Genomic DNA, 12,665 nt, shown 5'->3' with positions numbered 1-12,665 from the left:
TTTTTAAGAGTGTTGGAGAGGCCATAATTCAAATCTGCAGTTTTGATAAAATTAACTTCTTGCAGGGGATAAAATACTTGTAAATGTTAAAGTATTTCCATTTTAAGAAATATTTTCATTTCTTAATGTTTATGTTCAGTTCAGTCGCTCAGTTGTGTCTGTCTCTTTGGAACCCCATGAATTGCAGCACGCCAGGCCTCCCTGTCCATCACCAACTCCCAGAGTTTACTCAAACTCATGTCCATTGAGTCGGTGATGCCATCCAGCATCTCATCCTCTTGTCGTCTCCTTCTCCCCCTGCCCCCAACCCCTCCCAGCATCAGAGTCTTTTCCAATGAGTCAATTCTTCACATGAGGTGGCCAAGGTATTGGAGTTTCAGCTTTAGCATCAGTCCTTCCAATGAACACGCAGGACTGATCTCCTTTAGGATGGACTGGTTGGACCTCCTTGCAGTCCAAGGGACTCCCAAGAGTCTTCTCCAACACCACAGTTCAAAAGCATCAATTCTCCGGCGCTCAGCCTTCTTCACAGTCCAACTCTCACATCCATACATGACCACTAGAAAAACCATAGCCTTGACTAGACGGACCTTCATTGGCAAAGTAATGTCTGCTTTTCAATATGCTATCTAGGTTGGTCATAACTTTCCTTCCAAGGAGTAAGCGTCTTTTAATTTCATGGCTGTAGTCACCATCTGCAGTGATTTTGGAGCCCCCCAAAAATAAAGTCTGACACTGTTTCCACTGTTTCCCCATCTATTTCCCACGAAGTGATGGGACCAGATGCCATGATCTTAGTTTTCTGAATGTTGAGCTTAAGCCAACTTTTTCACTCTCCTCTTTCACTTTAATCAAGAGGCTTTTTAGTTCCTCTTCACTTTCTGCCATAAGGGTGGTGTCATCTGCATATCTGAGGTGATTGATATTTCTCCTGGCAATCTTGATTCCAGCTTGTGCTTGTTCCAGCCCAGTATTTCTCATGATGTACTCTGCATCTAAGTTAAATAAGCAGGGTGACAATATACAGCCTTGATGGACTCCTTTTCCTATTTGCAACCAGTCTGTTTTTCCATGTCCAGTTCTAACTGTTGCTTCCTGACCTGCATACAGATTTCTCAGCTGCATATAAATAATCTCTAATTTATGCAGCTATAAGACATACTTGATGTGATACCCAAATAGTAAGTCAAGAAGTCAAATATGTACTATGAGAATTGAATTTGGAACTTGTGTTAGAGAATACATGTAATATCATTAGAACCTTAATTATAAGGATATTTTTTGGCATTGTCCCCAAAGCTTTGTAATCCTATTGTTTTCAGGATATTTTATTTATGGTTAGGTAGCTCTATACCTTAAGCATTCTGTACAGAAATAGAAAATCTCCAGGATTTGTGGTCCCCTCATAAATGTTGCTGGTCACAGTTTGAGTTCCATCAGTGAGGATGGTTGTGGTCACAAGTTAAAACTCTCAACTGAAATGGATGTAATCAAAACAGAGATGTCTAATACATAATAAGTTCAGTAGTAGCTCCATGATTTTGGAATCCATGTATTTCTCATCTTTCTGCTCTGTCATTTTAATTAAGAATATTAACTCTTCTCAGGCTTGCTCCTCCTCACTACAAGGTGGCTGCCAAAGCTCCACTTTATTGTATCGTTTTTAAATAGAGGAAATCTTTCCCAGAAGTCTTCGAAAAGTCATTTCCATAAATCTTACTGGCCAGAAATGAGTACCACACGTATAGATGTCACTGATACAGTAATTCCATACAGCAATGGGATTACTGTAATTGGCAGGCTAATCAGTATTTAACTCTGAGCTGATAACCTTACATTAACTTACAGGTTGGTACCTGAACAAAATCAGTATTGTTAGTAATGAAAAAGGGAGAATAACTTAACTTACTATCTTATGGAATATTCTGTGATGGTCATCATTCAATTGTGTATTTCCCTGGGCTTTATAATTTTAATATTCTTTCAGTTAAAAAAAAAAAACTTAAAAATCAATGACGTACTTAGAATTTAAACTCTGGTATTTTTTCATGTCTTTTCACACTTGACATTTGAAACTCCTTCAAGACAACTATATTGACTCTCTTGCTTCTCTGACTGGATTCTCTAATTTCCTGAATCCAGATAATTTATTAGGGATTTCAACACTTACATCTGCATTTACAGCAGTAGTAGTCTTTCAACTGAAAAAGTTTTCATTGCCTTTTAGGATCAAGTTCCAGCTTTTTACCTTTGCCTGTAGAGTTTTCTACAATCTGAACCGTTCACTTCACTCAACTTCCACTTAACATGCTCTGCCCATCCTGTCTCTCCATCCAGAGATGTTCTTTCTTCTCTCAAACCCTCTCATCCTTCAACACCCTCCAGAGTCTTCCCTGACAACCCCAGCTTGTCACCAACTCCAGCAGTACGCACTGTCTGCATTACTTTTCCTGTGTGTAGGTCTCATCTCCCCAACTCAAATTAAAAACCCTTAAATAGGAAGTACCTTTTCTTGGTATAACCCCACCAAGGCTGAACACACAGTAGTAGATGACCAATATGGTTGAAAGAGTGAACCATCTTTGCTTTTTACTTTTAACAGAAGATAGTGCTGATCTAGACAGCATTGAAGCAGTTGCTAACGAAGTCTTGAAAATGGAAATGCCTAGCACTCCACAGCAGTTACAGAACTTGACAGAAGATATTCGTGAACGAGTTGAAAGCCTTTCTCAAGTAGAGGTTATTCTACAGCAAAGTGCGGCTGACATTGCCAGAGCTGAGATGTTGTTAGAAGAAGCTAAAAAAGCCAGGTATCTGAACACAGTATTATATGCCATTTAGCGGAGCTCATTTGGTGTATCTAGCATCTTTTCTTTCATCAGTGAAATTTCTCACTGAGTGACCAGTGGGAGTCTCTCTGCATCACTTCAGGAAAGCTGGTCTTTAAAAGAAGACCAAGTACTTTTTTCTTGTTCACATGTTATCACCCTGTTCTTTTTACTCAGCAAAAGTGCAACAGATGTTAAAGTTACTGCAGACATGGTAAGGGAAGCTCTGGAAGAAGCAGAAAAGGCCCAGATTGCAGCAGAGAAGGCAATTAAACAAGCAGACGAAGACATCCAGGGAACCCAGAACCTGCTCACTTCGGTAAGAGACTGTATGGGAGAAAACACACTCACACACACATTTGTCAGAAAAGCAGCACATCTGACAGTTACCTATAAAAATTCTTACAGCTGAACATCAAAGGAGTCCTTTAATAAATCTGAACTACTCCCTTAGCACAGATGCTAAAAGTCTTGTTTTCTAGGGGAAAAAAGGAGCCTGAAAACAAACATTAAACCCCCTTTCATTTGCATCCCCACAAAAAGCCTTATGAAAGATAATAAGAGTTTCCATTTCCTTCAAGGAATAAGATTCTATTTAGTATGAAACATACTATTCAGTTTTAGAACATCTCCAGATGGAGAGACAGGATGGGCAGAGCAAGCTTTTACAACCCAAAAGCAACTACATACTTAAGACTAGATTTATGAGGTGATCATTCACAAAAACTTTACTAGTTTTGTAAACCACTGGAAAGCAATGAATTAAATTGTCTGCTTCTAACACCTAATTTTAGATGAACCTGATAGAGCTCTTACTTCCCAGATGGCTCAGTGGTGAAGAATCCATTTACCAATGCAGGAAACATGGGTTCAATTCCTGGGTCAGGAATATCCTCTGGAGAATGAAATGGCAACTCCCTCCAGTATTCTTAACTAGAAAATCCCATGGACAGAAGAGCCTGGCAGGGTACAGTCTATGGGGTTGCAAATGAGTCAGACATGATTTAGCAACTAAATAGCAACAATAGAGCTCTTACAGCTAGACAATCTGTTTTATGCAGAATGCATGGGAAACTTACACACAGAATACCCTTAGAGCCTACCAAACATTAAAGACATACATTAAAAAAAGAATTATTCACATGGTATTTAGTGCTCTATTCTAAAAACTTAAAACTGTGAAATAGGATGCTTCTCTTACTTGCTGCCAATCCCCCTTCTCAAGACAACAACCCATCATATTTAAAAACCTGGGAGATGGTTTTTCAATCTGCTTTCCCTACTATTAGTTAATATAAGCCCATCTTCCTCTATTCCATTACTCCCAGTAAAGTGAAGCCAGACAGTTCCTCAGCCACTTTGAGTATATATATATGGCCCTTTGTTTGGGCTACTTAATCAAGTTAAGAAAAATTTTATTTTCCCACCAGTCTATGTTCTAACCCTTTGCTTTATCTCTAGGTTTTTCAATCTTGTCAGTGTGCTGTTAACATGTAAATGAACTTTAAGTGACTTTTAAAAAATGACTATTTTGGAACGCAAAATGGAAACCATTAATCAAATTGTAGATGAGATATTTGGCTTGATGATGCAATTTATTTAAAGATGAAACCTTGGAGGGTAGGAAATGTAAGCAGTTAAGAAAGAGAAGCTCTAAACCATACTAATGAAAGCTTGACACAAAACTATTCACTTACTTACTCTAAGTGTTGTTTTCTAAGAATAACTACTCACTAAGAATTGTTTTCTAACTAATGGGTGAACTCTCAGATCAAGAATCATTTGGTTTGAAATAGTTACAACTTTGAGCATATGTGTATACTGATCCATTAGTTATGACATTATTCTGTTATTCTACAGAAGAGAACCATCCTTGAAGATAATTTTAAAAAAAAAATTAGGTACTCAGTGAAACTGGTTCTTCTGTCATGGGTCAGGCTTACTTTGGCTAGCTTTAAAACAAAAAATCAGTATTGATTGATTATACTTTGAAAAGAGATCAAACATGGACCCTCCCCAGTTGCCCAGATACTTTTTCCCTAAACAATTCTTCAGTACTTACAGCTTCCAGTTGTATCTTTCCCAGATCTATGCCACATCACAATCTTACAGTAACTTTTCATAGTTTTAGCATTCCTGGTTTCCAGTTTTTCATTAATTAGCTCAAAACATTCAAGTTAACTTGGCAGGTAGCTCCTAAAGTGCTTTAATCTCCACTACTAGAGCTTAACATTTACAGCTGACAGAAAAAAAACTAAAATTGACTGAAAGTTATGGTTTTCCCACCCACATTAATTTAGAAAGTTATGTGGCTATATCCCTTTGCTCACATCAGCTTCCTTGTGAACACTGTTTAGCCAGAGTTTGCAGGTGTCCTTAAAATGCTTCCTTGGCATATCAAACTGCCTGGGGGTGGTTCAGTAAGAAAAAATTTACGTAAATTTCAGCCTAGACTGTCAGAAGTACTGAAAGCATAAAATATATGAGATGTAGCAGAGACTATTTTGAAGTTGGGCACTTTATATCAGCTTTCTTGAAATTTTTAGTAATTACTTATGTTGCTCTAGAGCAATGGCCCAGCAGCCTTTTAAATCTTAAATCTTCCTCTACACTTGAATTCATAGCACTTGCTACCACTTCTTGAATTAATGGCTTGCTGAATATAATCCATTATATACTTTCAGATAGAGTCTGAAACAGCAGCTTCTGAGGAAACTTTGTTCAACGCTTCCCAGCGCATCAGCGAGCTAGAGAGGAATGTGGAAGAACTTAAGCGGAAAGCTGCCCAGAATTCTGGGGAGGCAGAATATATTGAAAAAGTAGTATACACTGTGAAACAAAGTGCTGAAGATGTTAAGAAGGTAAGCAGAGCTTTGTTACTGCACAGCTGTGTGGGCAAGGGAGCAACTGCTCTTCTCCAGGCCTTCCTTGGGATGGACTTAAAACACGGTTATTCATCAGAAACATCTTGGGTGACCTGTTTTGAAACAGCAGTCTTTAGAGACAAAGATGGAAAAGAGTGGGAGTAGATATGAAAATATCCATACATGAGATGTAGGCCCTCAAATCCAAACTTGGTTAAGGGTTTAGAAAAATGAAATTAATTTAACAAGCATATTGAACTTGTATTTCAATTAGGAAGAGCTTTATGACAAACAGTAAATTACCTGGCCATTTGAGAAATCTTTAAAAGCAGGGTAGAAAATGCTTAAAGAATCCGTAACAGACTCTTCCTTCTCACTGGAAGGTGCTATATTTTTTTGCTGAGAAAAGTCTCAAGCCCCAATTTTTCACTAGAAGCCAAGTAATCACTCAAACACATTTAATTTTTGTGTCAGTAAATATTTATCACTAAATAAACCTTTTTAAACTTTTCAGGGGAGTGTTGAAACTCTTAAATGAATAGTAGGAAGCTATAAACTGAATGAAATCAAGACTTTTCCTAGCAGCTACTGTAGTTTTTAGGCATTATTACAGGTAACTTCCCTATAACTTGAGTTTGGGAAAGAGAACAACAAGTTCATTGCCCCATCTTTTTCACTGTGGGCTAGTTTCCTGCAGGTCTAAGAACATAAATCAACCAAGTAGTCATCTTACAGGACAATCTGCATAAATATTAAACTTGATTACAAATAAACAGTAAAACCTTGACAATGAAATTCTTCTATAAATAGCTATTGTTTGAAGAGCGTTCCTAAAAAGAATGACTAAAATCTTGCCTCTGGTTTACTGGTATCAAGTCACTGTCAACCCTATATTAGTCAACGGTCCTCCCACTTTTTTCTGACGTCTAAATATTTGGATCTCGGCACACCTACCTTTGAGAAAATCTATTTCTCTTAACTCTTCTTCCATGAATTTTCCTATAACACCTGCAAAGAAAAAGCCAGTCCCCCAGGGACCTACAGCAACTCCACCTGTCTCTGACACCTTTTCATTTAAAAAAATCATGTCAGGAACAAAACTCAGTCATTTGTGGAGACATGGACGGACCCAGAGACTAATACAGAGTGAAGTAAGTCAGAAACAGAAAAAAAAATGCTGTACGTTAACACATAGATGTGGAATCTGAAAAAATTGATATAGACAATCTTATTTACAAAGCAGAGAGACAGAGATGTAGAGAACAAACCTATGGATACCAAAGGGGAATAGGGAGTTGGGGGGTGAGATGAATTGGGAGGTTGGGATCGACATGACTCATCTATACTATTGATAGTGTCTATAAAATAGGTAAGTAATGAGAACCTGCTGTATAGCAAAGGGAACTCTCTACTCAGTGCTCTGTGATGACCTAAATGGAAAAGAAATCCAAAAAGCAGGGGACACACACACACATACAGGTGATGTACTTTGTTGTTGTAGAAACTAACACAACACTGGAAAGCAGCTACACTCTGGTAATAACTGAAGAATATAGAAAATAAAAGTAGACAATTATGTCAATGCTCTAATTATACCATTTCAAGTTAATGTTTTCAGTTACTTACTCTGGTGTAGCTTGAAGCCTGAGTGCCTGTGGTGATGGCCTTTAATTCAGAATGCTAGCTGTCAAGTTAGCATCTACGTGATCTAACGCTGCCACGATTACATTCCTGACACTAACATTATTACCTTTTTCCACCAAAATGTGGAACTGCAGACTCTGGACAATGAACTTGATGAAAAGTACAAGAAAGTAGAAAATTTAATTGCCAAGAAAACCGAAGAGTCAGCAGATGCCAGAAGGAAAGCAGAAATGCTACAAAATGAAGCAAAAACACTTTTGGCTCAAGCGAACAGCAAACTGCAACTCCTGAAAGGTAGATTTTTTTTTTTTAACTTGTTTTTTTCTTACAGTTTATCTAAAAGGTAAAGTGCCATTCACTGTCTCAAGCACTTAGAGCCTTATAATAACTGCTCAGACCTTTTATTTTTATCTCCCACAGATTTAGAAAGAAAATATGAGGACAATCAAAAGTATTTAGAAGATAAAGCTCAAGAATTAGTAAGACTGGAAGGAGAAGTTCGTTCACTCCTAAAGGATATAAGCCAGAAAGTAGCTGTTTATAGCACCTGCTTGTAACAAAGGAGGGGGAGCTGTAAGTAAAAGATGGCTGAGGTGACCAAAGCAAAATCATTACCTTTTAAAAACTGACTTAATGATCTTCAAAATAAAACTCAACCTATTTAATATTTTTAATCACCACATTTTGTATGGAGTTAAATAAAGTACAAAGCTTTTATATAAATATATATTGAGTATATTTTTCCTGATTTAGCATTCATGAATTCCTTTAACAAAGAAGGCTATTTTTGCAGTATGCATTTATAAGCCCACTGATTGTCTCCATGGAGATGCTAATTTCTCTTATGTCTATAGGCCAGTATCACTCATCTGTTCGGGTCGATATCCTCCACAAATCCACCCCCAAAATCACCTCCCAGTTGGATTCCCAGATAGAAATTAGAAAGGAAGGAAGTACCCTAAGCTACCCTCACCATTTCAGTGGCTGCTCAGTTGATCCAAATCTAGTGTAAGTATTCCTTACTCTAGAAAAGAGAACAAAAAAGCAGCAACTTTTAGGGATGTGTTGAAACTAGAAAGGCATGAAAACAGAAATCAAGCACAGAAAAAGCATCAAGAAAAAAACAACTGCATGCAGACTAAACAAGATCCCAATAAAAAACAAATAGGTCAAAGAGGAAATCCAAAAGGAAATTTTAAAATATCCTGAGACAAATGACAATTAAAAAAACAAACATACAAGTCTATGGGATGCAATAAAGCAGTGACAGCAGTTCTGAGTGATGCAGGCCTTCTTTAAGAAACAAGAAAATCTCAAAAACCTTAACCCACAACCTAGAAGAATTAGAAAAAGAACAAACAAAACATAGTCAACAGAAGGAAGGAGATAATATAAAGAAATCACAGCTAATACAGATTTATATGCTGAGAACTATGACATATTAATAAAGGAAATTAATGACTCAAAGAAATGGAAAAATATACCAAGCTCTTAGATTGGGAGAATTAATGTTAAAATGGCAATACTATCCAAAGCAATTACAGATTTAATGTGATCTCTATCAAGATTCCCAAAGAATAGCAAGGAGAGATAAAGAAAGCCTTCCTCAGTGATCAATGCAAAGAAATAGAGGAAAACAACAGAATGGGAAAGACTAGAGATCTCTTCAAGAAAATTAGAGATACCAAGGGAACATTTCATGCAAAGATGGGCTCGATAAAGGACAGAAATGGTATGGACCTAACAGAAGCAGATGATATTAAGAGGTGGCAACAATGCACAGAAGAACTATAAAAAAAATCTTCATGATCCATATAACCACAATGGTGTGATCACTCATCTACAGTTAGACATCCTGGAATGCGAAGTCAAGCAGGCCTTAGGAAGCATCACTACGAACAAAGCTAGTGGAGGTGATGGAATTCCAGTTGAGCTATTTCAAATCCTGGAAGATGATGCTGTGAAAGTGCTGCACCCAATATGCCAGCAAATCTGGAAAACTCAGCAGTGGCCACAAGATTGGAAAAGGTCAGTTTTCATTCCAATCCCAAAGAAAGGCAATGCCAAAGAATGCTCAAACTAGTGCACAATTGCACTCATCTCACACGCTAGTAAAGTAATGCTCAAAATTCTCCATGCCAGGCTTCAAGAGTACGTGAACCATGAACTTCCAGATGTTCAAGCTGATTTAGAAAAGGCAGAGGAACCAGAGATCAAATTGCCAATATCCACTGGATCACAGAAAAATCAAGAGAGTTCCAGAAAAACATCTGCTTCATTGACTATGCCAACTGTGGAAAATTCTGAAAGGGATGGCAATCCCAGACCGCCTGACCTGTCTCTTGAGAAATCTGTATGCAGGTCAAGATGCAACAGTTAGACCTGAACATGGAACTATGGACTGGTTCCAAATTGGGAAAAGAGTACATCAAGGCTGCATATTGTCACCGTGCTTATTTAACTTATATGCAGAGTACAGCATGAGAAACGCTGGGATGGATGAAGCACAAGCTAGAATCAAGGTTGCCAAGAGAAATATCAATAACCTCAGATATGCAGATGACACCACCCTTACGGCAGAAAGGGAAGAGGAACTAAAAAGCCTCTTGATGAAAGTGAAAGGAGAGTGAAAACGTTGACTTAGTTAAAACTCAACATGCAGAAAACTAAGATCATAGCATCTGGCCAGTCCCATCACATGGCAAATAGATGGGGAAACAGTGGAAACAGTGACAGACTTTATTTTGGGGGGGGGGGGGCCTCCAAATCACTGCAGATGGTGAACTGCAACCATGAAATTAAAAGATGCTTGCTTCTTGGAAGAAAAGTTATGATCAACCTAGACAGCATATTAAAAAGCAGACATTACTTTGCCAAAGTCAAAGCTATGGTTTTCCCAGTAGTCATGAACAGATGTGAGAGTTGGAATATATAAGCCAAAGAATTGATGCTTTTGAACTGTGGTGTTGGAGAAAACTCTTGAGAGTCCCTTGGACTGCAAGGAGATCCAACCAGTCCATCCTAAAGGAGATCAGTCCTGAATATTCATCGGAAGGACTGATGCTGAAACTCCAATACTTTGGCCACCTGATGCGAGGAAGTGACTTATTTGAAAAGACCTTGATGCTGGGAAAGATCGAAGGCAGGAGGAGAAGGGGACAACAGGATGAGATGGCTAGATGGCATCACCGACTCAATGGACATGAGTTTGAGTAAAATCTGGGAGTTGGTGACGGACACGGAGGCGTGGCGTGCTGCAGTCCGTGGGGTCACAAAGAGTTGGACACAACTGAGCGACTGAACTATCAAGTTACCCATGACATTTTTCACAGAACTAGAACAAACCCTAAAATTTGTATGGAACCATAAAAGACCCAGAATTGCTAAAGCAATCCTGAAGGGGAAAAAAAAATCTGGAGCTATAACGCTCCCAGAGTTCAAACAACGCTACAAAGACACTACTACCGTAGTCAAAAAGATACAGCATTGGTACAAAAAGACATGGGTCAATGGAACAGAACAGAGTCCAGGAACTCACCCACACACCTACCATCAACTTTCGACAAAGGAGGCGAGGATATACAATGAGAAAAAGACAGTCTCTTCAGCAAGTGGTGTTGGGACAGCCACATATAAATCAATGAAGTTAGAACACAGCCTCACACCATACACAGAAATAAAATGGCTAAAATTAAATAATACCATTTGCAGTAATACGGATGGATCTAGAGATTATCATACTAAGTGAAGTAAGTTAGAAAGAGAAACAAATACCATATGATTATCATTTACATAGGATGAGATGGTTAGATAGCATCACGGACCCACTGGACATGAATCTGAGCAAACTCCAAGACACGAAGACAGAGAAGCCTGAGCTGCCGCAATGTACGGTATAGCAAAAAGTCAGACATGTCTTAGCAGCTCAACAACCACCACCACTTATATGTGGAATCTAAAATAGGATACAAATCAGCATATATATGAAACAGACTTGGAGATAAAGAAGAGACTTACGGTTGCCACAGCAGTGGGGACATAGGGAGGAAAGGAATGGGAATCTGAGGTCAGCAAAGGCAAACTATTATATATGGCATGGATAAACAAGGTCCGACTGTACAGCACAGGGAACCATACTCACGATCCTCTGACGAGTCATAATGGAAAATATATATATAGGTATAACTGAGTCACTTTGCTGTACAGAAGAAATTAATGCAAACTGTAAATCAACTAGACTCCAATAAAATTTTTAAAAACGAGAGGGCTGTCACCTATAACAGGGCTAGGGTTGCTAAAGGGAATGTTTAAATTGAGCCAACGTTTAGGGGCACTGCTTATGCTAAGCGGGCAGGTCTACTTAAAAGTACAGAAGGATGCTGTCATTTTCTCAGATCTTACATTGTATTTTATTTAATTTCACAATCCGGTAACAATCACTTATTCCACAGGACAAAGAAGATACATGGACCACACTGTCAAACCTTTGTCAACCTCATAGCTGAGTTAGCTGGAAACTAGGCCAGGCCCTAAGTGACTTTTTCACACCTTCTCCTTAGAGCAAGGCTATTCTGTGTTTTCCACTTAACAACCACCCACACATCTAACACAGCTGCATTTGAAGCTGGGCCCAAACCAAAGTTACGGTTACGTAAACAGCTGTAAATTCAACAATAAGGCAACTTTTTTCTGGTTCAGACATTTATTTGTCACTCTTGTTTAGGTAGAAATCATAATAACTAACAAAGTGGTTGTGCCTCCTCATCTACCAGAGCATCTAAATCTTTTTCCCCCTTGATTATACATATTTTACTTACGATTAAGTAGAAGTAGAAACCTTCACTACTCCTCATTCTTTTTCAGCCAAACAACGAAAAAATCTCTTTGAAATTACTCTTTTTCATTGAAATTACTAATTTTAATCAGCTCAATGAACTGGACAACTAACAGCCCCATCCGTCACAAGTCAAGAGAATACTTAGTACATAACAATAAATGAACACTTAAAATTTGTTTTATATAGGACTTCATTCCCAGATATATTTTCACTCTCATACTGAATGAGAACCTTTAAAGTTGCATTTATTATTTTGTGTCTCTACTGCTAGTAGTCCATATTAAATTATATTTCACTATTCCTTAATCAGATCTTTCTACCTAGAGTAGAGGACACATTTGAAGTTTAAATAAATTAGCACTTCACAGGATATTGGGATTTCAGATTTTAAAAAGATTCAGTTTATTACCAATAACGGGGAATAGCATATTCAGACCAACATTCCTATAGATTAACTGAAAACTCTGAATAAAATATATTTTAAAGAAGTAA

At 38.0% G+C, this 12,665-nt stretch overlaps 1 protein-coding gene across 1 annotated transcript in view; it reads left to right on the top strand.

Annotated features, from left to right (window-relative positions):
* The window catches only part of LAMB1 (laminin subunit beta 1), a 76,457-nt gene extending 68,396 nt beyond the window's left edge, over nt 1-8,061 (top strand). Inside the window, exons 30-34 of the mRNA XM_040260840.1 lie at nt 2,603-2,810; nt 3,006-3,147; nt 5,513-5,689; nt 7,471-7,630; nt 7,757-8,061. Coding sequence (XP_040116774.1) covers nt 2,603-2,810; nt 3,006-3,147; nt 5,513-5,689; nt 7,471-7,630; nt 7,757-7,893 — 824 coding nt within the window. The 3' untranslated portion in view covers nt 7,894-8,061. The remainder of the gene's footprint in view (nt 1-2,602; nt 2,811-3,005; nt 3,148-5,512; nt 5,690-7,470; nt 7,631-7,756) is intronic.
* The last annotated feature ends 4,604 nt before the right edge of the window (nt 8,062-12,665 follow it).

The sequence above is a fragment of the Oryx dammah genome, unplaced genomic scaffold (assembly GCF_014754425.2).
Source record: "Oryx dammah isolate SB20612 unplaced genomic scaffold, SCBI_Odam_1.1 HiC_scaffold_18, whole genome shotgun sequence".
Classification (NCBI taxonomy): domain Eukaryota; kingdom Metazoa; phylum Chordata; class Mammalia; order Artiodactyla; family Bovidae; genus Oryx; species Oryx dammah.
Note: the sequence above shows the minus strand (reverse complement) of the source record. Positions and strands in the feature narration are given on the sequence as shown.